Source organism: Pseudochaenichthys georgianus, chromosome 10, assembly GCF_902827115.2.
Source record: "Pseudochaenichthys georgianus chromosome 10, fPseGeo1.2, whole genome shotgun sequence".
In the NCBI taxonomy this organism is placed as follows: Eukaryota; Metazoa; Chordata; class Actinopteri; order Perciformes; family Channichthyidae; genus Pseudochaenichthys; species Pseudochaenichthys georgianus.
Genome location: NC_047512.1, coordinates 19,414,349 through 19,442,218, shown reverse-complemented (window position 1 = coordinate 19,442,218; position 27,870 = coordinate 19,414,349). Strand labels below are relative to the sequence as shown.

At 40.5% G+C, this 27,870-nt stretch overlaps 2 protein-coding genes across 2 annotated transcripts; both read left to right on the top strand.

The window, feature by feature from the left end:
• Window positions 1–489: 489 nt before the first annotated feature.
• Window positions 490–14,925, top strand: ssrp1a (structure specific recognition protein 1a). Its single transcript, XM_034092899.1, has 18 exons — window positions 490–566; window positions 1,765–1,844; window positions 2,725–2,910; window positions 5,022–5,127; window positions 5,497–5,690; window positions 5,781–5,881; window positions 6,098–6,227; window positions 6,334–6,437; window positions 6,756–6,884; window positions 6,966–7,187; window positions 7,855–7,927; window positions 9,743–9,875; window positions 9,954–9,999; window positions 10,083–10,215; window positions 10,311–10,484; window positions 12,893–13,032; window positions 13,106–13,283; window positions 14,386–14,925. The coding sequence occupies exons 2-18, from the start codon at window positions 1,791–1,793 to the stop codon at window positions 14,452–14,454; spliced, it is 2,172 nt and encodes a 723-aa protein (XP_033948790.1). The 5' UTR covers window positions 490–566; window positions 1,765–1,790; the 3' UTR covers window positions 14,455–14,925.
• Window positions 14,926–19,060: 4,135 nt separating this feature from the next.
• Window positions 19,061–27,469, top strand: p2rx3a (purinergic receptor P2X, ligand-gated ion channel, 3a). The gene is made up of 12 exons (XM_034093332.1): window positions 19,061–19,332; window positions 21,131–21,266; window positions 21,527–21,598; window positions 23,041–23,110; window positions 23,710–23,812; window positions 23,924–24,001; window positions 24,099–24,240; window positions 25,687–25,823; window positions 25,908–26,001; window positions 26,469–26,534; window positions 26,623–26,700; window positions 26,843–27,469. The coding sequence occupies exons 1-12, from the start codon at window positions 19,208–19,210 to the stop codon at window positions 26,969–26,971; spliced, it is 1,230 nt and encodes a 409-aa protein (XP_033949223.1). The 5' UTR covers window positions 19,061–19,207; the 3' UTR covers window positions 26,972–27,469.
• The last annotated feature ends 401 nt before the right edge of the window (window positions 27,470–27,870 follow it).

Genomic DNA, 27,870 nt, shown 5'->3' with positions numbered 1-27,870 from the left:
ACATCTATCTGTATAATATTTTGAGTTTGATTTGATCAGGGCTTTCTCACAGTCACATCTGGTCTGCTATGTATCATTCAGCTGCAACATGTCAACAGTTTTGCCTATTTCAACGTGTTTTATGTAATATTCTCCTTCACTAGTATTTTTAAGCAAGTATTCCAACTGTACTGATGTATATTCTGTGCTAAATACTGTTTTATATTACAACTTCGACGTTAGAATAAAATACTTTAGAATACTCGATTTCTCTGGATGAGTTGTGCGCCACCCAGTGGTGGTGGGTGTTCACTGCAGTCAGCTCTACCATGTACATACTCTGCAACAACTTCAAACAGGAGTTGTCATGATTATCTCGATAACTCATGCAACGTTTATACACTAACAGTGTAAATGAAATCAAGTCTTATTGTTTTTTCCCCTCAATTATGTCTTTAACACTAAAAAATACATATTTTCGCCTAACCGGAAGAACATACATACAGCTCACGATTCTTTCCTGTGACGTAGCGCTAGCACCCGATGCTACACGCGGGAAACAGGCGAGGCATCTCATCACACTGACAGTAAGACATGAAGTTTTCAAATCGTATTTTATTGCTTTTTTAGATCTTCCTTTTGAGATTTGTGTAAGTAGCGAGGCCATTTATATCACCTACGTGCGTAATGCTGAGCTATTTTGTTTGCACATGAACTGTGAATATCACTTTATGTATTTGCACTGGCCTAGCTCTGCTGGAGCGCTCGATGTGATGTACGCGGTGTCTTTGCAGGGGCGGTGTTGTAGCGCGACACGACTGTTACTGTTAAAATTGAGCACTCACTCGAACTCATTGCAACAACGTATTAAAAAGAAGCGCACCTAGTGCAGTTGAAGTTAGCCTAGCTATTGTTAGTGCCGCAGCGTGGGTTTTAGTTATCGATTTTATTCGGAAATGGTGGTAGCGAAACGTTACTAAGCGGTTTGTGTCTAAAGAAAATAACGAAGTAACATTGCTCAAGATACAGCTAACTAACAGCTAAGGCTAACTATTGGCCAGCGTTAGCTCACAACTCTGCTCTGTGCTTTAAACTGAGAGCACAGTGACAGTGTTAGCTAGCATCAGTCGGAAATGTGATAAACCTTATCACAAAGAAAACCAAAAGCTACCAGACAGAAATACAATACTGAGTCTAGTATTTTCCTATTCACAAGAGGTGAGGGTAAGATACGGTAGACTATAATTGGTCTTAGACGCAAAGCATCTGGTGTTATGAAAGTACCAAAAACCCATTGCAGGCAGCCAGTGGTGGAAGAAGTGCTCAGATCCTGTAACATAGTAATTCCACATGTTAAAAATACTCTATAATTGTGTTTATATTGTAAAAAGTAAAAGTCCTGCATTCAGAGAAAGTGGAATAGGATAAGCATTCAAATATACTGAAAGTACAATCGTCATTGTGCAGCATTACCCATTTCATTTTAACGTATTGCATTATTGGATTATAATTAATTAATTAATGTGTCCATCACTTAAATGTTGCAGCCGGTAAAGGATGACATAATTTTAAAGATCTGTAATTACATCTATAATGATGCATCCTCGTTTATTAGTTAATTATATTTTGTATTATTAATCAAAATCTGCAAAGTAGTTCAAGGTCTCAAATAAATGTAATAGATAAAAAATGTGCAATATTTTCGTCCAAAATGTAGTGGAGAGCAAGAATAAAGAAGCATAAGAAGTCATTTGTCCTATCTTATTCATTTTCTTTTGTCTGTAGAGCATCAGTCGTTGCCTGTAGCTGAGATGGGGGACACACTGGAGTTCAGCGACATCTACCAGGAGCATAAAGGTTCCTGGGTCAGTATCCTCATCAATCATCCCTGCTCTTTAAACTGATATATAGACAGGAACTGTACTGGGAATCAGCTCAGAATAATATCCACTCAAAGGTGGATATTGACTTATTTAAAAAAAAAAAAAAAAAGCTAGCCCAGCAATGTTTTAACTCCAAATGTCTGTGCAGTAAAAATGTGTTATCCTGAGTATCGCTTGGACATAGGATACAATTCGCTGACATTAAATTTAAAGATAATGTCACAACCGTACAAAAAGCAAGGGTCTGAAATGAAAAATGTGCTTTATATGTACCGAAACTCGTACTGTGGTTTAAAGTTGATTATTATTATAATAATAATAATAATAAATTCGATTTTTAAATTATCTAGAATAAGGGCTCTCAGTTTATGGATATATGGTTCTGCAAACACCTTTTTTATGCTGATTTTAAAAGTACATTTATCAACTTTTGGCAAAAATGTGTTTAAGTTGGGGAAAAAATAAACAATGTAATTCTTGTTAAGAAGTTTTACACAGTCTGCAATAAACTGATTTTTTAAACAAGAATCAATTAATTAGCAGATTTATTTTAATTGTATTAGTTGTCTATTAAATATCAGAAAAAGACAAATATGAAGTTGCATTTTCTCAGAGCCCCACATTTTCATTCTGCTTGTTTTTTCTGACCGACAGTCCAAATCCAAAGTTAAGTTTATTATAACTAAAGACATCTAATATTTGCTTGTTAAAAAAAAGAAATACATCAAATTAAATCTATCATCAAAATGTAATTTGTCTTTTCGCCAATCAATGGCTTTTTTTTGGGGCTTAAAATCATAGCATTTTAACACAAGTCCTGTGTCTTCTTGTGTTTTTATCTGTATCTCTTTTGTCTCTGTAGAATGATGGGCGGTTGCGTTTCAGCAAGCAAACTGTGGTTTATAAGAGCAGCAAGACGGGGAAGGTGGACAGCATCCCGGCTGCCGAGCTCAACCTGGCCCACTGGAGGCGAGTGTGTTTAGGTCATGGCATCAAGCTGGGCACCAACTCGGGACATGTCTACAAATACGACGGCTTCAGGGACACGGTGAGCACGTTTACACATTTCTTTTTAAAGCAGAGGTTTTTTTTATAGTGTTTGATATTTAGACGTCTGTTCCGACCCTCAAGCTTGTGACCGATGCCAACTTCATTTTTCCTGTTGGGATACATAAACAGACTCTAAATCTCCCTGGTTGTATTTTTCTCTGTCTGGGAAATAATTGTTACCTTACTCGGAGGAGAACAAGGCCGCAGTGGAATATTACAATCAGACACACACTGCTGGTTTGTTTAGCGCTGTGTTTATGACAAGGGATGTAACAAAAGCCGATAAACAACTTCCATCCTGTGTCTTGACATTTCCATGGAAAAATGCTACCATCTTGCAAAAAGGCTGCCACTTGTGTATGTCTGTGTGTGTGTGTGTCTTGTTATCAAAAGTATGTGAATGATTGGCCCTTTTCTCCAAAGCTCCTAATGGGATTAATGAGGGAAACCAGCGCTAGCATGTGTGTTCTATAAACATTGTAATCATCGGCACATGTGAGTCAGTGTTTATATCAATCCATTTAAACAATTTGGCTCAGAAGACAGACGTGAAAAAAAATGTGTTTGTTTTTTTATCACCCTCAGTTTTTGTATTTCCCCTGCTGCTCTGAGTGTATGGGGAATGTCAGCATGCAAGTGAAATACTGGCATGGAGGAGCAGGTATAACCTGCAGTCTGGCTGCGAGCGGTGGGGTCTCCTGGGGTTAATCAGCGTACTTCTTTGGAGATGGATCCTCTTGTCCCTGAGCGAAGGGCGTGATGTCATTGTTTATTATCCCACAGCCAGTGTCAGTAATCGAGAGTTGGCTGGAGCTGAAGCCGCTGGCGAGCTTCACAGGAGCCTCGTTACATTTGAAAACGAGCCTTTATCAGAGAGGCTGTAACTGTCTACTTGATGACCAAGGGAGTCCTATCCATCTATTCCGTTAGTGCTGCTTACAAATGTCGTTTTTTATTGGCCCAACACATCTTGTATTGAATGTATGCAGCTGCCTGTTGTGGTTGCAACTTGTAGTAAGGTCAGGTAGACTTTTTGATACCAGAACTTATTAACTTATTATTATTAAGTTTAGGGCAAAAACAGTTATTCACCTGTACAAAACAAGATAAAAGTGCTTTAAGTCCGTTAATCGAGGAAGCGTTTGTAATGCTTTTTTTCAATGCATGTCTACGGTAAACAGACTTGACTGAAATGTATTTAGTAGAAGACTGCCCACAGCAAAAGCTTTACCCAGTTTTCTCAATGCCTCCAATGTTGTTGGGAGAGACTGGATACAAACTGTATAATAAAAGACAGACGGTTATGTTGGGTAAGACTGTGTGTGTGGGTCTGTGGTGGGTAGTGGGGCGTCTGTGTTTATTATGATTAAATGAGCGGAGCAACAACGAATCTGCCAAAACTATAATGAGGAGTAGAGAAACACTCAACAGCAGGCCTGATGAGCACACTGGGAGTGAACACACACACATTCACACATCGACACAAACAGGCCTCTTCTGCACAAACTCTCAATTTGTTTTTCATGCATTTACACATCTGCTCACACATGCTCTCCTATCTAAACAATGCCTTAATCCAGGCTAACAAACAGGCTGATGAACGCACACTGGCTCTCTGGGCTCTAATTGGCTGTAATAACCTTATGGACAGGCAGATATCCAGGTGCATAAACCCTGTTTCCCACAGAGTCTCTACACTGCACTAGCTCGCACACCACAATCACTTCCACATGTGTGTGTACTATGAGGACACTGGCTGTGTGTGTGATTGAGCATGTGTTTGTCACTGTGTGGGTCCTTCCCAGTTGTAAGCAGGCCTGCAGGATAAATAAACAGGCTGATTGTCGGAGGGGAGGGCAGATGGATTACATTCACCTCCAGTGTTCCCAGGAGGCCTCAGCGGCGGGCGCGGTTAACATGACGTTGTGATTAATTAGCCCTCCATCGCTTCACCCTTTTTGGAGGGTGTTTTTAGGCTTTGACCCATGCAGTGCCAGTGTGTTACCCCCTTACTAACATGTTGCATTTCCTCCTTTTTCTTTTTATCATTCCCTTGCTTCGGGTGTCACCCCCTCCTCTCTGCTCCCCTTCTTACTGCTCTCCCATCAGGATTTAGAGAAGATCTCTGAGTTTTTCAAGACCAACTACAAGCTGGAAGTGATGGAGAAGGACATGTGTGTGAAGGGATGGAACTGGGGAACAACCAAGTTCTCAGGTAAAAATAAAATGCACTTGACAACCAAAACATCCTGTCCAGTGACGTTGCAGCAAGATTTGTTTTTACAGGGTCGCTGAATACTCAATTAACTATTTTGTCAGTTGAAAATAGAGCAACCAATAGTCATAAGATACTCAGTTTAATGTTAACTAAATGGAAGGATCTAAGCTATTTGTATGTTTCATCAGATTTTAATGGGATACAGTAAACTTAATAATGGCAGTGCAACAAAGGATCTATACAGAATGCACACATTTCCATAAGACACCATGAACATAGCTTATAATGAAAAGGATCTACTACTACAGCACCTCAGTGTAAACACATAGATAAATGACATGTTCCTGTTTCTCTCTCCCAATGCAGGTCCACTGTTGGCATTTGAGATAAACGACAATGCTGCGTTCGAGGTCCCCTTGTCCAACGTGTCCCAGTGTGCCACGGGGAAAAACGAGGTCACTCTGGAGTTCCACCAGAACGACGACACCGAGGTCTCCCTCATGGAGGTCCGATTCTACGTCCCACCCAGCCAGTCTGATGAACGCCAAGACCCTGTGGAGGTGAGGAAGGATGTGCTTCTACTTTAAGTAATTGTTTTTAACATTTGCGTTGATAATAGTGCTAATAAGTGTGTGTGTGTTTTCCTTCAGGCATTTGCTGAGAATGTGCTATCTAAGGCTGATGTGATCCAGGCCACAGGAGACGCTGTGTGTGTCTTCAAAGAGCTGCAGTGTCTTACACCCAGAGGAAGGTAGGAGATCTACACAGCTTTCCTTATTTATTATTATCCAATCCATTATCTACTTCAACCTATTGTAGTTTCACGAATTAATGCATTGTTGACACGGGAAGCTACACAAGTTGTAAGAAGACAAAACATGAATTCCTAACTCACTCGTCTACAGTGCTGTTGTTCACCTTAGATTAAGGATATATTGATCTCACCTTTCTCTTTTCTCTCACTCAGATACGATATCCGTATCTACCCGACTTTCCTTCACCTCCACGGTAAGACCTTTGATTACAAGATTCCCTACACCACGGTCCTCCGTCTATTCCTGCTGCCACACAAGGACCAGAGGCAGATGTTCTTTGTGGTGAGTGGACTTTCTTTCCTGTCTCTCTTTTTGTTCCACTTGTTTTTCTCTCTCGATCTTCCTCACTCAATTTCTCCCTGTTGTCCTTTCTGTGTCGTCTGAACAGATCAGTCTGGATCCTCCCATCAAGCAGGGTCAGACGCGTTATCACTTTCTCATCTTGCTCTTCTCCAAGGAAGAGGAACTCAGCCTCACCCTCAACATGAGCGAGTGAGTAACTGACAGTAAAGCAGACCCTGAGTTAAGGGGCTGCATCTTCCATAGTGCAAACTGAGCTATGGTTGTGTTGGGGGGCTCATATGAAAGTTCTGTTAACATTAGGAATGGAAGACCACTTGCATTTAGTGTCTAACTCCCTTTATGAAGTGGTAAAGCATGTGTCCACTAGAGGGAAGCAAAGGTCTGGAAGAGTAATTCACTTGACATGAATGTAACACCAGTAACTTCATCGGTTCTTTGTCTATAAAAACCAAAAAGCTGTTTTAATATTTAAGAAAGTTAACCCTTTCTTTGCTTTGTTTTTAACAGGGAGGATGTGGAGCGCCGCTTTGAGGGCAAACTCAGTAAAAACATGTCGGGGTCTCTGTATGAGATGGTCAGCCGGGTGATGAAGTCCCTGGTCAACCGCAAGATCACTGTGCCCGGAAACTTCCAGGGGTGAGCGCCCGAGAGACACACTCAAACCACGTTTACTTAGAAACTCGGTAAAGCCTAATGATGTGCTTCATTGCTCCGCAGTCACTCTGGGGCTCAGTGCATTACCTGCTCCTACAAGGCGTCCTCAGGCCTCCTCTATCCCCTGGAGAGGGGCTTCATCTACGTCCACAAGCCCCCCGTGCACCTGCGCTTCGAGGAGATCACCTGCGTCAACTTCGCCCGAGGAACCACCACAACACGGTCCTTTGACTTTGAGATCGAGACAAAGCAGGGAAACCAGTTCACCTTCAGCAGCATTGAGAGGTGAGGACTGCTCCAGTGTGTTCTTATTTAGGTCTTTATTTAATCATATTTAGTATTCTGGTATCTTTTATAAACCACGTTTTAGTTGACCAAAAGTCTGGTCATTTAAGTCTTTTAGTCAAAGAAAACCGTAGCTTTTTCATTGTACTTTTAGTCATGCCATAGGATCATCTTGTTTTTTTCTCCCAAGCCTAATGGGTGTTTGCACTGATAACCCTTTAAGTTAGAGTCCTTCCGGCTGTGCTCATTGTTTGCAGCCGCTGTAGTCCTGATATGACACGAGCAGCGCCGTTTTAGCCCTCTTTATTTTGTCCAGTAAAGATTTTGGTAAACCTTTCAAAGACGTTTCGTCGTGTTATCGTATTAGTCATGGAGCAAATGTAACAATCCGCTACACACAGCCCTCCGTCACCCAGAAACAAGTTCAGCATACAAATTGGTCCAAAATAAAGTCCAGTATCTTAAGGTGTAAATAATACATACAAACAATTAAAAGGTAATGAGAACAGAAATGTCATGTAGTTGTGTATTTAAAATGACTTTTGCATCCATTGCTATTGAGGAAAATGTGACATCATAGCATTAACTACATATTATTAGATCACATTATCCAGATCATCTAGTGTTTTAAGTCAAAATAACCCCGGTATTTATCTTTTCCTTACAGAGAAGAGTACGGCAAACTGTTTGACTTTGTAAATGCCAAGAAGCTCAACATCAAGAACAGAGGCTTCAAAGAGGTAAGTCATATACACATCTCCCAGTTTGTTGGCAAATAAATTCCACAAGTTTTGTCAGAACTTCATCCCAGATATTCACCCCTGTTGCCCTTCTCCTGTGTGTCTGTCCGTGTGCCCTGTAGAAGAAGGTGGGTATGGTCATGGGCGTCATGTGTGTGAACTCTATGCTTGATTTTGATCGGTGTGGAGTGATTTCTGCTTGCATGGCGTGCCACTGCGTGTGTGTGTTACTGAGGAAGATTTCCCATTATCCTGATTTTGGTTAGGGAATACCAATACAATTGCTAAGTGATTTATGACTAATCAATGGACTTGGATGGTGAAGGAGTGTGAGACTGATATCTAAGTGTGTCTGTGTGAGAGTTGGTTTGCATCGTGCTGACTAATGTGTGGCCCGGGGGCTTTTGGTGTGCTTTAACATTCAACAAAGATGCCTAACGGAAGCCTTGGTGATTGCCTTGAGGCCGTCCTTTTGACCTAAACGAGTTCCTGGTTGGTCTGACGTCAGTTAAAGCAGTTTCTCTGGGGAAGAGACCATCTATTGTCATGGAGACGGGGTCAGCAGAGAAGGTCAATGAAAATGAATGGGGCCTGCCCTCCATTTCCTGTTGGTTTCTAATGAGAGCCTCCCTGACCGGTGGTCTGTCTCCCCCCTGGAGGAAACAGCTTTTGATGCATGGAGATGTGACTGAAGAACACTGTTTGGTTTGGTCTACTACAGTTACATTAATAACCCACTAATATCCCAACTGTTGTTACAAGGTCGATCCAGGTCGTAAAAACGTCATATTACATTTTGAGTTCCAAACTTAAGACATTTTAGTTCTTTGACCAATATGTGTCTCCATTTGGGGCTGTATCGTCAGTGTGGGACACTCGGAAAATAAAATAGTTCCTTCATTCATACCTGGAGTGGATGGAGGGGAGTTGTTGCATTACTTCACAGACAAATTAATGTTACACACACCCATATTTTCTGCATTCGCTCGCTTTATCGTTCCCTAGAATCGCCGACCGCACAATGGCTTTTGGCTGAATGGAGATCATTCCTGGGGACAGATGTGCAACATCATTATTGCTGACTAGCAGTCGCACACATTCACTCAAACTCTTTCGACCTTACTCGCTAGTGTTAAACACAACCTGCGCACCAAGTTACTTCTTAGTTTAAGAAACATTTAAAAATATTGAAGAGCAAACCCTTCACCAGAAACACCAACAAACGCCACAGGCCCTTTTTAACGGCAATCATTTTAGGAGGTCGTTGAAGGCTCGATTTTATTGACTGGAAATATAATTCTGAAACCTGAAAATAGGGCCCCTTTAAGTTTCCTGAATCTAACCGGGATCCATCCTATGAGCGAACATTACTTCAAACTGTAAGGGTGAAGGATAAAACACCCTCTGTCGTGAGGCCCGCTGTTTGTGAAGCGTGAAATCTAACTCAAAATTGTGGGTTTTTTTTCATTGTTAATAAATCAAGTAAATAGTTTCAATCTTTTGTTTCATAAAAATCCCAAATAATTGCCTCTAAATTGGAATAATAATCATTGGTGGTTTGGACGGTTGGAGAGGTTTTTAAATTATCATTGTTTTTTCTTTTCTTGGTGACATTTCTCAGTATCTTTCTAAACTCTTTTCTCAAGTGATTATTGGACAAATAAAATAATGGTTGATTGCGGCCCTGAAAGAAGTTTACTTTATGGAGATGAGCTTTTCCGCCCTGCTTGTGGGTCATGGAGGACTCTTCTTTGCTGATGCTGTGTTGTGGGTTGTGTTTGTTTGTTTTTGTTGCTGACTGCAGTTTACTTTCAGGGCATGAAGGGTAAGATCGACGAGTACAGCGACTCGGACGAAGACCAGCACGATGCCTACCTGGAGAGGATGAAGGCCGAGGGAAAGATCCGAGAGGAGGGCAACGACAGCGCCGACTCGGATGGCGAGAGCGGTGAGTGACGGCTCCGTGCGACAGGTACAACATGTCTGCTTAAGAAGATCTGAAGTTCTGATTGTCTGTCCTGTTTAGATGAGTCGTTTAACCCCGGAGAAGAAGATGATGACATTGCAGAAGAGTAAGTGACTTGATCTTGAACTTGCTGTCTCGCTTTGGAATCTTTTTTTAAAAATTCTGTCACTGACTTCTTCCGTCAATCAGGTACGACAGCAATGCCTCAGCAAGCGAGAGCGACAGTGAAGATGGCGACGATAGTGAAGATACAAAGAAGAAGAAGAAGGAGAAGACGGTCAAAGTGGTGAAGGAGAAGAAAGAGAGGAAACCCCGCAAAGAGGTGAGAGAGCACTTGGGACGGGAAGAAAAACACGAGAGAAAGACGATGAGTTCAAGCAAGGCATTAACCCTCCCGTCTTTGTTCTATGCGAGTAGAAGAAGAGGAGGCCGAAGGAGGTCGGCGCGCCCAAGAGGCCGATGAGCGCCTACATGCTGTGGCTCAACGCCAGCCGAGAGAGAATCAAGTCTGAGAACCCCGGCATCTCCATCACAGAGATCTCCAAGAAGGCCGGAGAGATGTGGAGGACGCTGAGCAAAGAGGACAAGGAGGTGAGGCAGGATACTCAGGAAGGGAGGAGTTTAGTTCCCCTCCTCTGTTCTCTAACCCTAGTGAATGCATCACCATTGTGTGAGAGAACGACATACAAGCAAATGTAAAAGCAAAGTGTGCAAGTTGTACTTCAAAATCATTTGGATTTTGAAGTACTGGTACTAGTGCTCTGCAATCATTCAATATGATGGTTTATAATCTTTCAATGAAATCCTTTAGTAATGAAATCATATATCATGATACACAATAACATCTTTTATTTTGATAATGGCACATTCAAACAAATGTATATGAAAATCTGATTAAATTAGAAAAACAATTAGTACTTTTTATTTGTCAAGTATTAAACTCAAACGGAAAGATTAAAAAAAAAAAGGCTTTAGCATGCGAGTTATTCCATGTTGACTTGGATTGATTTCGATTGGGTTTACAAAATGTTATATTGTCAGAGATTTGAAAATAAACCCAATACAGTGTGCGAAAAAGTACACGTCCCACCGTCCGGGACGTGTTATTTACAATATCGGACAAGTAGATCTTTCAATTGACTTGTCCGGCGGACAAGTGGCGTTTTTCGCCCTGATTTATTGACAAATTATTGATACATTCAGTTTACAAAAGGCAGAACTCATTCGCAAATTGTACGTGTCCGCCATTGTTCGTTTAGAAATGTTAGTTTCGGTTCTGCTTGTCGATTCCTAAGGAAATGCATCTCGCCGCTTTCTGTACAGTTAGACGGGGGCGGAGCGGGCGGGAAGTGTAGCACAGTGGCCGGGTTGGGAAGCAAAACTCGGTTCCGAGGAGGAACAAATAACAATTGTCCGGTACCGGGATTAATAAGCGTTGTGAGGACAGGAGGCGAGGCCGAGCCCCGCGGACTGCAGCTCTCTCTATGCTCCGTATCAGCTGATCGCTGCGTCTCTCTCTCTCTCTCTCTCTCTCTCTCTCTCTCTCTCTCTCTCTCTCTCTCTCTCTCTCTCTCTCTCTACACACACACAGCAGATCCGCTTCCCGTTTAGCCTCATCTTTGTCAAACTTTCTTTCTCTAACACGTAATGAAGGTTATTAAGCGTTTTAGCTCCTGTGTTGTTAATATTGACGCCATTTCCTTTATGAAGTGAAGCAGCCTCCCTGTCTGTGTCCTCGCTATGTCCTCACATCCCCGGACCCCCAGACTCGGAGGAGCACAGGGATGTCAGTATTGTTTATGAAGCAGGGTATAGAAAGTACATTATTGAAATGAAAATACTATTTCTTTACTTTTACAGACAGTGAGCAGCTGGGCAGCTGCAGCAGGTGTAAATAAATGCGTGCAAGCGTCTTTGAGTTGTAGAAAAGCACTAGGCCTATAGGCTATAAATATAATGTATTATTATTATATGTCCTATGTGTTGGACATGTGTGGTTGGACTGTGTCTCACAGGCAGGTTGCAGTGTAGCATCAGAGGACACTGGGCCAATCGTACATTCTCAAACTGCACCACTTAGAACTAACTAAACAATGCAGAGATTATTTTTATATAATTGTGTTCAATAACCGTAAGAAATGCAACAGTATGAAGTGATTTGTAAATAGGAATACAGATTTGACTTAATGTTTTCATAAATATATTTTTCTCCCAGTTTGTCACGGGACTTATTTTGACCCTCTCAAAGAACCGGAATCGAAAAGCAGAACCAGAATCGTTACAATACAAACGATACGCAACCCTTTTTGTGATGCAGTAAAATGTTACCGCTCACTTACGTTGGCGGTGTCATAAAAACCATGGGAAAATGTAAAATACGATGGCGAAGAAGAAGATTCCAGTGGCCCAGATTTTTGTCCATTCTGGACAAGTGAAAAATGTATTCGGACAAGTACATTGCCAAACTCACTTGTCCATGGACAAGTACTCTCTAAAAACTTTTTCTCACACTGCAATAAAATATTTTTCACATTTGTTAGGACGCCTACGTTTATCAAAGATAATGTGGAACATGTGGCATTTTTATACATTTAGTTTACAAAAAGAATGATGATATCAAACCACTTTGAAGTAACATCATTGAAATCACATCCAGATGTGTTTCATTGTCATTGCATCTGTGCCACATTACATCCATTACAGAGCATCTAGCCGACGCTGTTATCCAAAGCAACTTACAATAACTGCAATAATCCAACAAAGATTCAAACTAAGGACATTTTGTAATGATTCTTCTCCAAGGTATAAGCGAAACAGGCAACAGAAGACATGTAGACTCTGCGCTCCTGATATCAGTGGAAGCTCGTCCACCATCTAGCAGGACAACATTGATCTTGTGCTGAGCAGAGCATTGTTTCCACAAACCCAATCTGTATGAATTCCTCCTGTGATGTTTTATCCATTCCTCTGCTTTACACATACTTCTATATTTGCTTCAGGAGTGGGACATAAAGGCAGTGGAGGCGAAGAAGCAGTATGAAATCGCCAAGCAAGAGTTCAAAGACAGCGGCGGAGGAGCAGCAGCAGCAGCAGCAGCAGCAGCAGCAGCAACAGCAGCAGCGTCCTCCAGTCCTAAGAAGTGAGGCTCGCGCCACAGAAACTCATCTCTGTCTTTAATACATCACTCTAACATATGTGACTCTTCTCCTAAGGGAAAATAAAAAATCTGGCGTTAAGAAGGAGGAGAAGAAGAGGAAGTCCGCCGGGGGAGACAAGGAGAAGGATCGCAGCGTCAACGACAGCTTCAAGAGTAAAGAGTTCATCGAGACCAGCGAGGACTCATCGGACTCTGACAAGAAGAGCAAGTCCAAGAAGAAGAAGAAGAAGAAGGTAAAGCCAGTAGAGATCCATGATCCGATTCCTCCTCTGTTCACCACAGCATTCAGACCTCTCTTTGGAGTGGGTCAGTGTCTGCATTCATCATATACATTGTTATGATAAACACATTAGGAGGCAACTTTGTTTTCCACCGCTTCCAAGTGAGCATTAAAGTTTAATGCAGATTGTTTTGAGATGACAGAGTAACAGTTATACCATGGCCACTGAAACGTCTTTATCCTGTCTGACTAGCTGGTGTATTAGTTTCTAGATACTGGACCATATATCCAAAGGCATTACTAGATCTAGTGAAGGAAAACAATGGCTATCATGGAATGATCTGCGTGTTATTTTTCAAACACCGATTAGAATAGCTTTCAGTGAGAGCTAGACACATTTATTTTCTAAATAAGGCAGGAGTGTTATCGGGTGTCAGCTGCAGAGGAAGAGGAAAGGACCAGACAGGAAGTGGCAGGTAAGATCTAGAGTGAGAAAAGGCGATTTAAGACGTTCATCATGTGGTAGCGGGTGAGTGCTAGGCATTTACGCTATGTTGCAAACAAATGCACTGTTTGTATATCGTAGTTTGGGGAATTTAAGGTTCTTCATATGTGGAATGCAGCCCTAACCAGGCTGATACTGATGTTGAAAATACAATCTTATATATGTATATACAATGTTACATACAATTACTTCCTTAGTTAGATGGGAAATCTGCCAATGAATAAAGCAATTGTTGGGAAAAACACTCATTGAGACAGTTTATAAATAAACACAGACATCTTGTGGCTTGTCTGCACGAACGCTTTCTGCGGCTCATCGGCTCACAAATACTCGATGTCTGTGATGAGCTGATTTCCTCAGTCTAACGCCAGCCTCATTTGAAACCTTGTCAGAACAGGAAATCAATAAACTAGCTTCCTCTTTATGTTTTTCATCACATTTTAAATGAAGAAGTGAGATCGAAAGTATTTATACAAGTCAGTGAGTGACAGATATTTGATTGCACCTGGAATTTCATTGGTAGGTAGCCATGGTAACAAGAATACAATATTCAAAATGTTGTCTTTGTTACACACGCAAATTAACCCACGTTTTGTTTTTATTCGTTAAGGAGGAATCTGAGGAAGAGGAGGAAGCGGCTGCGTCCACACCTGCCAGCTCTGAGGCAGACTCTGATTAAACGCGCACATTTGTACCCATCCAACACACAAACCAAGGACCAAGGATTTATACTCTTCATGATAATCTCACTCAAAAGGACAGACCGACAAATCAACAGACTTGAGTTGTATTTTTTTCTCTTTTACATGTTTTACTGAAGAGTACCAACTCTTCTTGTGACTCTCAAAGCTCATGTAATATTTGATATTCGAGCAGGTTTGCCTTCTGACAGCTCAACGGTGGTGTACAGGTGAACCATTTTTCAAGGAAGGGTTTGTTTCATCTCACCCACTGGGATGGTTTTAGTTTATTAGCGCCGAGGAGTGTAGTTATAATTTGATGTGGATCAGGCAGAGGGAGCAGATGCAACACCTTTTTGTCCTTCCTGTGTGTAGAGCATTTAAATCCAGCAGTTACGTGTTTCTTTTTTTTGTGTTTCACCGTCATGTTTTCTGGCTTAAATAAATAAACAATTTTTAATAAACCTGCACTTGGTTGTACACAAGTTTTTTTTCTATCATGCTGCTAGGTGGTAATACAAAGTGCTTTAAATACATCCAATTTCAGTGTAGGGCCCTGCATAACCAGTGTTCATCCACATGTTAGTTGTTTTCCCTGTCAGAACTCACTGTTAGAAAATGCTTTTTCTTTCCGATATGGCAGCTCGTTGTAGGAAAAGTAATCCAAATAGGCAAGGAGGTTTTTGCTGAACCCCTGCAACCCAAACACTTTTCCCCCTTTTCTTCTTGAGCTGATTCCTCGTGTTGGAGTTCTTATCTTATAATTGTACACAGCCTAATAACTAATAAATAAAATGGGTGAAAATTGATAAAATGACAATTAACTCAAATGAGTTTCTGGTTAAATATTTTTTGACAAAAGACTAAACACATAAGTAACTGCACTTTTTAATGAGCCACTTATAACCAACAAACCTATCATTATGGGCACATATTGGTATACCGGTTAACTGCAAAGTAATAGAAAATGTTATCTATTCAAATATATCCAAATGACTATCTACAGTACTAAAACAACAACTTTAAACCTAACATTTTCAGCCATCATGGAAAAGGCCCATTTAAATTCCTTGTCATTTGCATTTGCCAATTTGTATTTGTTTCCACCTATCTATTGAAGACAAGGCACTGTGGTTTAGAGACATGTTGGCTCTTACTGGACTCAGCAAATTACCAAAAGGATTTCTATCCACTGTGGTGCATCAGAACCATTTAACCAGCTGTGTTATTTCCATAAAGTCAAAAGGCGACCCTCTTAAATGTTAGGGAGAGAGTGGTCAGAAACGGAGGGCTACGGCCTAAGTACATGGCGGTTTGTAAAAGGCCTGCTATATCAGGGTCCAACGGGGTGGTTTTTAAAAGCCAAATATTCCCGGATGTGTGGTTCACCTCCACTTGGGACAGTCTTGGTTTTGATAAGATACTCTTCCTGCACATCCTGCTGCAGTAACACTGACTGGATGTCTACAAAATACCCCCCCCCCATGTTTAACTCCTTATCCACTGAGCTTCTTTAAATCATTTTTGCAAAAACTTCACTTTGTTTTCTACATTTGTGTCGCTTCAAAACATAGTTTCTGTTCATTTCGCTGCACCTTCATTTCTTATTCTTAGGTAGTGAAATCAGAGGATTCAAGTGAAATCCTCCTCATCGTCACACACATGTACGAAGCACCGCTCACACAGTGAATTGTATACTTTGCAACTAACCCAATCCTCGTATTAGCAGTTTGAAGCATGGTGGTTGATGAGAAGTCGCGATCACTAAGCAGACATATCAATACCGTTACATGGATATTTCACTCAACATTTTAAATGTCAGTGGATTACAGTCATTAGGAATCATTAGATGTTAAGTCATTAAAACATTGCACTACGTCACCAACATGTGGTCCATTCTTCCATTGGGAAACATGTCTGTACATACATGAATGTCCATTACCAAAGATGTTGAGTTATTTCAGTTTGGACCAAAGTGATGGGCTGACCATCTTTGCCATCCCGAGAGTTGAAAATAAGCAATGTCCAAGTTCATTTCTAAGGTGTTGTTCACGAGACTTTGGGATGTTTGTGTGCTGGCATGTAAAATAGTTGCGGTTAAACACAAACGTGAATGTGTTTACATAGATCCCTTCCTGTTGAGTTCTCGCTTTCATTATGGTTTCCTCTTTCACGAAGAAATCCATCGAACAATCATACTCATCTGTGTCTGCGCCTACGATCTGACAAATGGTGTCTCATATTTGTAGATGCAGTATATGTTTCACAGTGTTGTCGTCCATTACAGGAATGCTTAGAGTCTTGGTGATAAACGGTACAGTCACATGCAGCCTGAGAGCCTGTGCATGTGTGTTTATCCTAGCTTGTATTCTGTTACCATTAATTGACCACAAACATAATGGACCCACTTAAGAAATGACAATGTCTCCTTGCACATACATCTACACACACTCACACGCACACTGTCCTTGAATCATTACATTATCTCCCTGGTGTGAGTGCCAATAATGCTGCTGGTGCTCATGAGTGTATTGAGAAGTGGTCGTATCATGTGTCCCAATTATTGCACAGTTGTCAATAACACTGTTTGTAATTTATTACAGTACATCAAGCCTCCTATAGGAGTCTGTAAGTATTGAATCAGACCGTTTTTGGTATTCTGTCAAAGAACAGGAATTAGGAATGATATTTAATAGAGAACATTTGACTGATTACATTTAAAGTGCTGGCACTTTCAGAGGTGTTTGGAGTTACTTTCAAGGCACAGTGAATGCACCTTGGATACACTTGAACTGATCAACTTCTGTCCTGTCCGTCCAGTAAAAAAACAAAACGTTTATTTCCATGTATTTGTAAAACATAGCACTTTTTTAAAACATAATCAGTCGGAAACATTTTCTCATCTAGGATTATGCAGATTTAAATCGTTAAATCATTTTAAATCGTTTTTTAGCTCTATTACTATCCATGAGTATATACCATAATTATACAAACAATTGAATTCATACATAGTTTGATGTTAGACTGTCCTTTTCTTGTTAGAACGTAGGTAACAGCTGAGGGTCGCAGGCGGCACCTGTTAGAGCCGAGTCATAAACAAAGCACTCTCTCATTAAGAGGCAGGGGTCAGAAAGTCAGAGACATTGAGGTATGGCTGTTTTTATAACAATTAGTAGACCGGAGGAGCCTTCGAAATCACTCATCTTTAGATAAAGAAGTTGACTGCATGCACAGTTCGGGGTGTGGAAGGAATGGTCGTTCTTGAAACTGGAAGGTGGCGTGCAATGTGACTGCATAGCCTACTTGTATTTTATCTAATTGTTCATCTTCCGTTTTCCTGTAAAGCTTTGAGTTAACCTGCAGTGTTGGTAGGACATCAGTTTCAGTCTCCTGCAGCTGTATTCAAGTCTGTGGTTGAACATAATTTCGACTAAAGATATTATTTCTGTTAATATAAGTCAAAGTCAACTTTAATGTCAATCTTACTCAGTTTGTGTTTACAGACAGAGAGATCGAAATGATGTTTCCAACAATCTCGAATGTACAATTATACAGTATACAGATATGTATACAAATATAAAGTATGTATATCCTATATACATGTACACAATCAACAGATACATTTACACATATGCACACATTAAGATAAAAAAAAAAACACAACAATCAATATATACAAAATAACAGTCACTTCAATATAATAATATAAATAATAATAATATAATAATAATATAATATAAATGCATAAACATGCGATAAGTATCCCTTGAGTTGAGGTTTTAAACTGCAGAACTGATAAGGAAGTGGGGATCTATGTATACTGCATTGTTGTACACGATACCATGTGATTATGGTCCTTATTCAAATGAATAAACCAAATTAAAGAAAAACAGGCACAAAAACAATAAAATCCCATTTACACTTTGGGAGAGGATACGTTTATTAAACCAACACAATAGACGCACTGCAGAAATGTTGCCCTTTTTTATTTATTTTACATCCTTTATTTATGGATCTGTAAGTGAAATGTGTAGGTTTGGTGGTTATTTTCCGTCTGAACCACTTATACCAAGATATCAACTTAGTGACTGCAGTGAATTTGAAAAACTCACTGAAAGGATTACAGAAATGTGGCTCGAGCAAATGAAAATGAATGTGTGTGCGTGCGTGCGTGTGTGTGTGTGTGTGTGTGTGTGTGTGTGTGTGTGTGTGTGTGTGTGTGTGTGTGTGTGTGTGTGTGTGTGTGTGTGTGTGTGTGTGTGTGTGTGTGTGTGTGTGTGTGTGTGTGTGTGTGTGTGTGTGTGTGTGTGTGTGTGTGTGTGTGTGTGTGTGTGTGTGTGTGTGTGTGTGTGTGTGGGTGGAATTAGCCAGAGATGCTGAGGCGAAAGAGGCAAGGGAGATGGGGATTTGTGGTGAAGTTAGACAGAGAAAGAGGGAGGGACAGCAGGACACTTACACATTTCCTCTCGCTCCTTTGACTAAAGGAAAGGGAGGTCCTGTTTGTGTTTAAACCAATGAAATAAGAGGAGAGAGGCAGTGAGGTTTAATGATCATGTATGCAATGACACAGATAAATAAAGGCAGGAGCAGCTTGAACATTAAAACCACAGTTCTCTCACTGGAGTCAGGTGTGAGCTACAGATCCACCACCTCACTTCTCTGAAGGCACCTGTTGAGACGGGACAGGAGTGACACTTTCCTCTCGGACCCCGACCAATCTTCTGTTGCTCTCTTTCTTCAACCATAGGCTCCATGATGTGGGGCTGCGTCACTGACTTCTTCACCTACGAGACCACCAAGTCTGTGGTGGTGAAAAGCTGGTCTGTGGGCATCATCAACCGGGTCGTGCAGCTTGTCATCATCTCATATTTTGTCGGGTCAGTAATGTGTGATCTTCTCAGTATCTGTCATACTCATGTTGCATTCTGTGGGAAAGGAAAAGCTTGATTGAACAATTGGTTTACCCTGATTACAAAAAGGCATACATTATCATTCACCTCTTGATATGTGATACCCGTGCAGATCATTTTGCTTGCATTTAGTCAAGTTATGAGATATAACTGTTTTCCCTTGTTTTTATCATGTCCAACTCCAAACACCCCCTCTAATCCACAGAACAGCAATACAACAATGTTAAAATACTCTGTGACAAGTACATTCCAGCCTTATAAGTTGTTATAGTGTTATAGTTATAGCGCTTTGAGCACCTGTAAAAGCGCTCTAAATAAAAAATGTAATCCATTATTATTATTATTATTATTATTATTATAGGGTAAAAAGAAAGGATGAATTATCAACAAACTGCTATTAATGCATCAAATAAAAAATCATTGTGCAGCAACATGGCCCATATCAGTGTTGCATTAGGTTACATTGAATCATTTGAGGACAATTGTTGATGCATGATGCTGCATTTTATTCTTGAATCTGGTTAAAAGAGATCATTAAAAAAAAATGTATTTAGTAATTAGGTAGTATAATCTTACTGAAGTGGACATTTGTAGTCATGGATGATCCTGCGGTCCTGTGTCCTGGATCGCGAGCGCTGGATCTTGAGCCGTGGCTGTGGTCCTGGATGGATATCCTCGTGGATTACACACATGCATTTCCAAACATTTGGACTACCTATGTTGCAAATGTATTATCTTTTCAATTTACACACGGCATCTATTGCACGTCTGTCCGTCCTGGGAGAGGGATCCCTCCTCTGTTGCTCTCCCTGAGGTTTCTCCCATTTTTCCCTTTAAACTGGGTTTTCTTTGGAAGTTTTTCCTTGTACGATGTGAGGGTCTAAGGACAGAGGGTGTCGTATTGTCATACTGATATTCTGTACACACTGTGAAGACCACTGAGACAAATGTAACATTTGTGATATTGGGCTATATAAATAAACATTGATTGATTGATTGATTGATTGTAAAACTATTATCAAATGTTTTTTCAGCTAAAGAGGGTAGCCAGGAAATGACATATCTGGCACGAGTGAATCAGAGAAGTAAAATATCACTTTGACTTCTTTCTACCAGTTTACGTTGCTGCTATCCATGCTTTTATATTTGAGTTGTAGGCCTACTTAAAATAGAGAACATACGTAGTTTTAGCTCACTGGATAGGGGTACATTTGAAACTTGAGAAACAATCTGAAATATTTATTTCAGATGTTTGGGTTTTTTAGTCTTATGGAAAAACAAATATGGATCAGCTTTCTTGTTTAAGAAACATCTTCAAAAAACAGGTATTTAGATTTTTGGAAAGCTTGGATGCTTAGCGCTGTCCCTCAAATGTAATGCAGCACGAGGACCAAAATGTTGCTATTTTATTGTTAAAAAAAGTTAAAAGAGCACAAGCAATAAAACACAGTGAAACCGGCAATAGAGATTTGAAAGTCGTTGTATCACACAGGAGAGATTTTAGACTTACGATCTTCTGTTCTGCCACCTACCGCCAACGCATGAAGTATGCATTACAGAGGTGAATAAACCAGATATAACATGACATTTAGACTTGCTCACTTATTTATAAAAACATGTCTTTGTTCCCTGATCACACATTATAAAAGGCAATTATATTTGATTATATGTTATAAGCTGAATTTGATCTACAAAGCAGTTCATTGTGTCCCAGACCTCCTGGAATTAACTCTTGACCTGCTGTTAAATCTTTTGTTTTTTGCAGATGGGTTTTCATCCACGAGAAAGCTTATCAGGTGACGGAAAACAGCGTCGAGTCCTCCGTGATGACCAAAGTGAAAGGATTTGGTTACCAAAACAACTATGTTATGGATGTGGCTGACTATGTCATACCCCAACAGGTGTGTGAACCTGATCACACGTGAAACACACCTGATCTTTGACATTTAAATATTCTTTCAAATAACTTCCCCCATCACAGAGCAGAGCACACACACACACACATAATGATGGTTTGGTGGTGGTTTCAGATGCATGTAAATAACTATTTTGCCATTATTGCTCAAAATATGTTGTTATGGTTATTTTCTATCTGCGGCATATTTTGACCAGTGTAATGCATAACACAGCAGTATACCATAAATGTTCTTCTGTGTTTCAGGGTGCAGGTATCTTCTGCATCTTGACCAAAGTCATCATCACAGAAAATCAGTTTCAAGGAACATGTCCAGAGGTGAGGACACATTCAAAACAGCCATTACCATCCGCATTATAAAACTTTCTTTATCCCCGCTGAGGACACAATGTGTATTTTGCAGTCAGAGCCCTTGGCTTGCCGTCTCGAGATACACTTTTTGTTATATTCCATGGAATGCTCTTAACATCCCGATAGCAATGTGTTAAGGACCTTACAGACACTTGGACTCAAACGCACGACTCAAAAGAAAGTTTGTTCAAAATAGTCTTTACTTTGTAAAAGTATAAAGTTCAAACAAAAAATCACTCCTAAGAGGCAAAACGTAGCAAAGCAAATTACAAACTAAATAAACTTGACTATGGTCACAAAATACAATAATCTCTGGGCGAGACAAGCTGGCTCTCTAAATGGCACAAGGCACAAGACGAACTGGCACAGGACAAAGGGAGACAGGACTATTTATACATGAGGTAAGGGGGAACAGGTGGAAACAATCAGGGGCGGGGCAGACACTGACGATGGCGGGAAAACACACAAAGGGAGGAAGTAAGGGGACCTGAAATGAGACCAGAGGTAAGTACAAAATAAAACAGGAAGTGCAATGACAGGACTAGACAGGTGAACAAAAAGACTTGACTAAACATAAATCTAACCTGGGCTATGAACTAAACGTGAAACAATAACATGAACCTGATTAACATGACATGAACAATTTAGCAGACATAATGGGATGTTACACAATGAATAAGTGAAAAAGTGCTTTGACAAAAAATCCATAAAAAAATGTCATCTGTGGAAGCTGTGGCGCTGTAAAAAGCACAACCAATCATCTGAGCCGGCCCGGCTCAAATAACTGGATGGCCTACCTGCCTGTCAGCCTTCCATCTGTGCACAAACTTATCTCGTGCCCTCATTGGTCATGTGCGCGTTCCTGTGTGTTGGAGGAGGGGCTCTGTAAGGAAGAGGCAGATTTTTTCCGGCTGTGTATTTTCAAATTCTAGCGCACTCGAGCTGGTTTCTCCAAAATTACCACCTTTAACTAATAAAAATTGAAATTCGACAAACTGCCTCCTTGAGTTTCAAATCCACAGTCAATCCTAGAAATAGAGTCCATAGACAGTTCAATCAGGAAAGACTTCATTTTTTTTGTTTTAAAGAACATTTATTGACACGTGCCATATGATAAATGTTAAAAGTCTTTGGCGATTAGACCCCAATCCTGAAATCATTTTCATTTATTTAGGTTAAGTGTTTGTACAATGACAGTACATTGACTTCTGTGTGTGTGTGTGTGTGTGTGTGTGTGTGTGTGTGTGTGTGTGTGTGTGTGTGTGTGTGTGTGTGTGTGTGTGTGTGTGTGTGTGTGTGTGTGTGTGTGTGTGTGTGTGTGTGTGTGTGTGTGTGTGTGTGTGTGTGTGTGTGTGTGTGTGTGTGTGTGTGTGTGTGTGTGTGTGTGTGTGTGTGTGTGTGTGTTTCAGTATAGTAAAAAGTATAGCTGTGTCCAAGATAAAGACTGCCTCCAGCACATTGGCAACATCCTCAGCAATGGTAGGTCTAACTTCTTATAGATGCCGTTTTATTCATTTTTTACCTAATGTACAAAAAGACTACAACGAATCCCCGAATCCCCAGACAACCTGACTTGATATGTGCAGAGACTTATATGCTATTGTTAAACCTTCTGTATATTTCAATGATAAAGAAATGTGTCATTTTAAAATCCTAAACATAGAGTAAGAGCTAGGGTTAGGGTTTCTTTAACTGTATAGCAACATTTCATGTATCTTTTTAGACATTTCTGTTACATTGGATAGTGATAGTGATGAAAAAGTGAAAACAAAGAGGATTATCTAGTAACAGCACCACTAAAATCTTTCAAGATTATGTTAGTGATGCACAAATGACTGATAATAACGGCAGGTACAGTAGTAACCAAAACTAAACCATTAAGTCTACCTTTAAATCAGAAGTTGGTAACTGTGCTCTGATTGGATATGTTCCTTTGGGAATGCTGTAAGAGGTAGAGGAACATCATTTTCAGTGATTATCTGTCCGATGCACTACTATCAGCATATCGTGGCAGGTTCAGCAATACAGATACGAACTGAAGCTTTAGCTGAGGTCTCTCTGTCTGTTTCACACACCAGGAGTAATAACAGGTGTTTGCCTAAATTCGACCATTGGAAATGAGACAGAGGGTCGGTGTGAGAGTGAAGGATGGTGTCCAGCCGAGAATGACAATGTTGAAGTGTAAGATGTACACACACACATTGCACACACATGCTTGTGTAGTCGAAGACCCTTTATTAAATGACTTGATTGTGATCCTTACACTTCTTTCTCTGTTAACATCTTGACCAGTAAACCGATGCTAAACGTGATAAACTTCACCATCTTTATCAAAAACAGTGTTCGCTTTCCTCTCTTCGATGTCACCAGGTGGGTAACCCATGCATGCATACACACACGTACAGCTGAAAACAAATGTGTGGGACATTTTCTTTCTTAACACAAGTTTGAAACACTTTTCTCTCAGAGGGAACTTTCTCTCCACAATGAGTCGCGATGAAATCAGGAAATGCAACTACCACCCGGTGGATAGCCCCTTCTGCCCCATCTTTAACGTGGGAGACATTCTTAACTACACCAACCAGGACCTGGAAACCCTGGCAAACAAGGTCGTACATTTCTCCTTCCCTCCAAAATTATCTTGACTCTTTATTCTCGAAGCTAAAATGTTGAAATGGCACGGGAGAACTTCACACAAAGTGACAGTTTTGTGTAAGATAAACCCAATTAACATTAAAAAAAGGACAATTAGTGAAGGTCAATGGAGCATTAATGCGCTCTAAGGATGGTTCCATTTTTCAAGCTAAGAAGTCTGTTTTTATTTTAGTACTGGTCATGTGATTAGTTGATATTACATTGCATTTAGCAGACGCTTTTATCCAAAGCGACTTACAATAAGTGCATTCGACCAGGAAGACACAACCTTGAAGAAAACAGAATCATATAAGTACATCAGGTTTCATAGAGCCAAGTATTTCAAGTGCTACTCAACTGGCTATAGATAAGCCAGTCCTTTATTAGTATATAAGTGCTCTGTTAGCAGTTCTTTGTTAGTAATTCTATCGCTCGAGGTGGAGTCGAAAGAGATGAGTTTTCAGTCTGCGCCGGAAGGTGTGTAAGCTTTCTGCTGTCCTGATGTCAATGGGGAGCTCATTCCACCATCCTGGAGCCAGGATAGCAAACCCACGTGTTTTTGCTGATGGGAACTTGGGTCCCCTTCGCAGCGAGGGTGCAGCGAGTCGTTTGGCTGATGCAGAGGGTAGTGCACGCGCTGGGGTGTACGGTTTAACCATGTCCTGGATGTAGGAAGGGCCAGATCCATTCGCAGCATGGTACGCAAGTACCAGTGTCTTGAAGTGGATTCTAGCAGTTACCGGAAGCCAGTGGAGGGAGCGGAGGAGCGGCGTGGTGTGGGAAAATGTGGGAAGGTTGAAGACCAGACGAGCCGCTGCATTCTGGATGAGCTGCAGAGGTCGGATGGCACATGCAGGTAGACCAGCCAGGAGGGAGTTGCAGTAGTCTAGGCGTGAGGTGACGAGAGCCTGGACCAGAACCTGCGTCGCTTTCTGGGTCAGCTGGGGACGTATCTTCCTGATGTTGTAAAGCGTGTATCTGCAGCAGCGGGGTGTAGCAGCGATGTTTGCAGTGAAGGACAGGTTGTTATCTAGGATCACACCCAGATTCCTTGCAGTCTGGGTCGGGGAAACAACAGAGGTGCCGATGTTGATAGTCAGGTCAAGAGTGGGACAAAAAAAAAAGCAGTTCAGTCTTGTCAAGGTTGAGCTTGAGGTGATGAGCAGACATCCACTGTGATACACCACAGAGCTTGTAGAAACAGATTTTCTTAAGATGTACAGATTATGTTTACTTTCTGGTGTGACCGAACCCTGCCAGAGGTTGACCCAATAAAAGTCATGTTAAATTCTGAACACTAACACTAAGATTAAGATATACTTTATCAAGTAATTCAACTGAGGTTACGCTTTTATGAACCACAGACTTACAGGTGTAGATCCTTACAGAGTGTTTCTCCTTTACTCATCTTTCTCTTTCAGGGTGGAGAAATAGGAATAAACGTTCAGTGGAAGTGTAATCTGGACTATGACATTGAAAACTGTGTACCGAGGTACTCGTTCACCCGACTGGACAAACCATTTGAGAAGAATGCCATCTCCAATGGCTACAACTTCAGGTAATAAGGCTGATTGTACTCTTGATGACTGCTTTCTATTCCTGTACATCCTTTGGTCACTTTTGTTTCTTTTCTCTAATGCAGATTTGCCAAATATTACATGACAGAAAATGGAACTGAGTTCCGGACACTTCACAAAGCATATGCCATCCGCTTTGATGTTATGGTCACTGGCAAAGTAATGTATTTCTTTTATAGATCTCACTTGACATTTACTGCAACATCTTTCACTGAAAACATGTAAGGGCACCCTTTATCAGATCTCTTCCAACATTTAATGTGGCACGTGGTACACACATTCACGTAGTTATCTTCTACGATAAAGTAGTTCAACCATAATCCTGCTGACCAACAAACCAGACCAAGAAAACACAACATCTTTGGGGGGGGGTGTCCTTTAAAGTTATATAATTGTTTCAAACAGCAACATAACAGATTACTTTATGCAAGGCTAATTGCTTTAAAATCTCCATTGATGACGGTCAATAAGTACTGTTAACTGTCGTCTTTAAGAACATATGCACTTGTCACCCAAAAATGTGTTTAATAACTTTTAATTAACATTTAACTGTAACTATTCTAGAGAGAGCACTCTCTTGGAATGTTTTTACATAACGTCCCGTGAACTGACTCCATCTCTTGCAGGCAGGAAAGTTTGACACAATCCCAACGCTGATCAACCTGGTTGCTGCCTTCACCTCTGTTGGACTGGTAGGAATATCAGATCAGGCAAAAGATGATTAAAATGTATTTTTCTTGTTGCTTTAAGATATGATGACATTTCTTTTTTTGTCGACAGGGTACGGTTCTTTGTGACATTATCTTGCTGAACTGTTTAAAAGGGGCAGAGCAGTACAAAGCCAAGAAGTTTGAAGAGGTAATGCATGTTTCCATAAAAACACGTGCAAGCAATTTGACTATCAAATACGTATAGGCTGTGTGACTTTCCCCAAAGGGTCCAGGTGAGCTGTCGTGTAAGAGCTCCATCACAGACTTTCTTCATTGTTTTCTTCATCCAGGTGTCGGACGCTCAGATAGAAGCTTCCCTTGCTCATAGTCCAGTAAGCCAGCTGTCACTCAAAGGAGGCATCAAAAGCTCCTATGACTCTGGAGCCATTTCCCTCGCTACTTCTGACCAAGCTATGTGACTGACGACAACAACAGCAACTATCTGAAGACTTTCCCCTCTCTTTCTCCTTTATAAACATACATGTATACAAAGGACTCATTATGCCTTTCTTTAGTAGGCTTGCAGTTTGAGTTTGAAATGTTTATGGAATTGGGTTAAGAAGGACAATGTTGCTAACATCTGTGTCATTTTGCTTCATAAAAAGTCAGAATATAATAACTATTGCCTTTACCTCATAACAATAACTTTAACTACCTGGATGGCAAAACTCAAGCAAAAATGCAATGTGAATGGCTCACTTTTAGAATTTAGAAAAAGCTTGGTTAAAACTACAGCCATTAAACTCATAGGAAAACATACAGTAGTAAACATATTATTTAATTGTAAACAGTTTTGCTTTTACCAAACATTTTACAGCTACACTTAAATGCAAAATGAATAAACACACTTCACATTTATTGCTGGCATTGTTTGTATGAGCTTTTATTCGAAAAACACATTTGTCACAAAATAAAATCAGTACTGAAAATAAACAAACAAAAATGTGTACATTTTGGAGAATTTCTCTTTCTTGTCCTCTTCACAAACTCATTACCCTTCTTCTCTGTCCTGCACAACTAAAGAGACTGCTAATGGTGTAAAGACATAGTTCATAATGTGCGTGCGTGTGTGCGTGCGTGTGTGTGTGCGTGTGTGTGCGTGTGTGTGTGTGGTCTGATGTTTACAAATGGTCCATTATTAGTCCACCTCTGGGTGATGACACACAGTAGATGTTATTGTTCAGACTAATGGACTAATGTAATTCATATTTTTCCTTTTTCCAATCCAAAATTACATTATGATTCCATTTGATTCTGTTTATTTATTCTGTTTATTCCTACATTTCGTGTCAGACATTCATGAAATTCTCCTTGTCAC

What these genes read in the sequence shown, in the direction of transcription:
- p2rx3a (XM_034093332.1), top strand. Translation starts at nt 19,208, where the DNA reads ATGATGTGGGGCTGCGTCACTGACTTCTTCACCTACGAGACCACCAAG. An exon ending in TGGCAACATCCTCAGCAATG is followed by an intron (nt 23,111 to 23,709) that starts GTAGGTCTAACT and finishes TTCACACACCAG; the next exon opens with GAGTAATAACAGGTGTTTGC. An exon ending in AAGCCAAGAAGTTTGAAGAG is followed by an intron (nt 26,701 to 26,842) that starts GTAATGCATGTT and finishes TTCTTCATCCAG; the next exon opens with GTGTCGGACGCTCAGATAGA.
- ssrp1a (XM_034092899.1), top strand. Translation starts at nt 1,791, where the DNA reads ATGGGGGACACACTGGAGTTCAGCGACATCTACCAGGAGCATAAAGGT. An exon ending in AGAGGAAACCCCGCAAAGAG is followed by an intron (nt 10,216 to 10,310) that starts GTGAGAGAGCAC and finishes CTATGCGAGTAG; the next exon opens with AAGAAGAGGAGGCCGAAGGA. An exon ending in AGAAGAAGAAGAAGAAGAAG is followed by an intron (nt 13,284 to 14,385) that starts GTAAAGCCAGTA and finishes TTATTCGTTAAG; the next exon opens with GAGGAATCTGAGGAAGAGGA.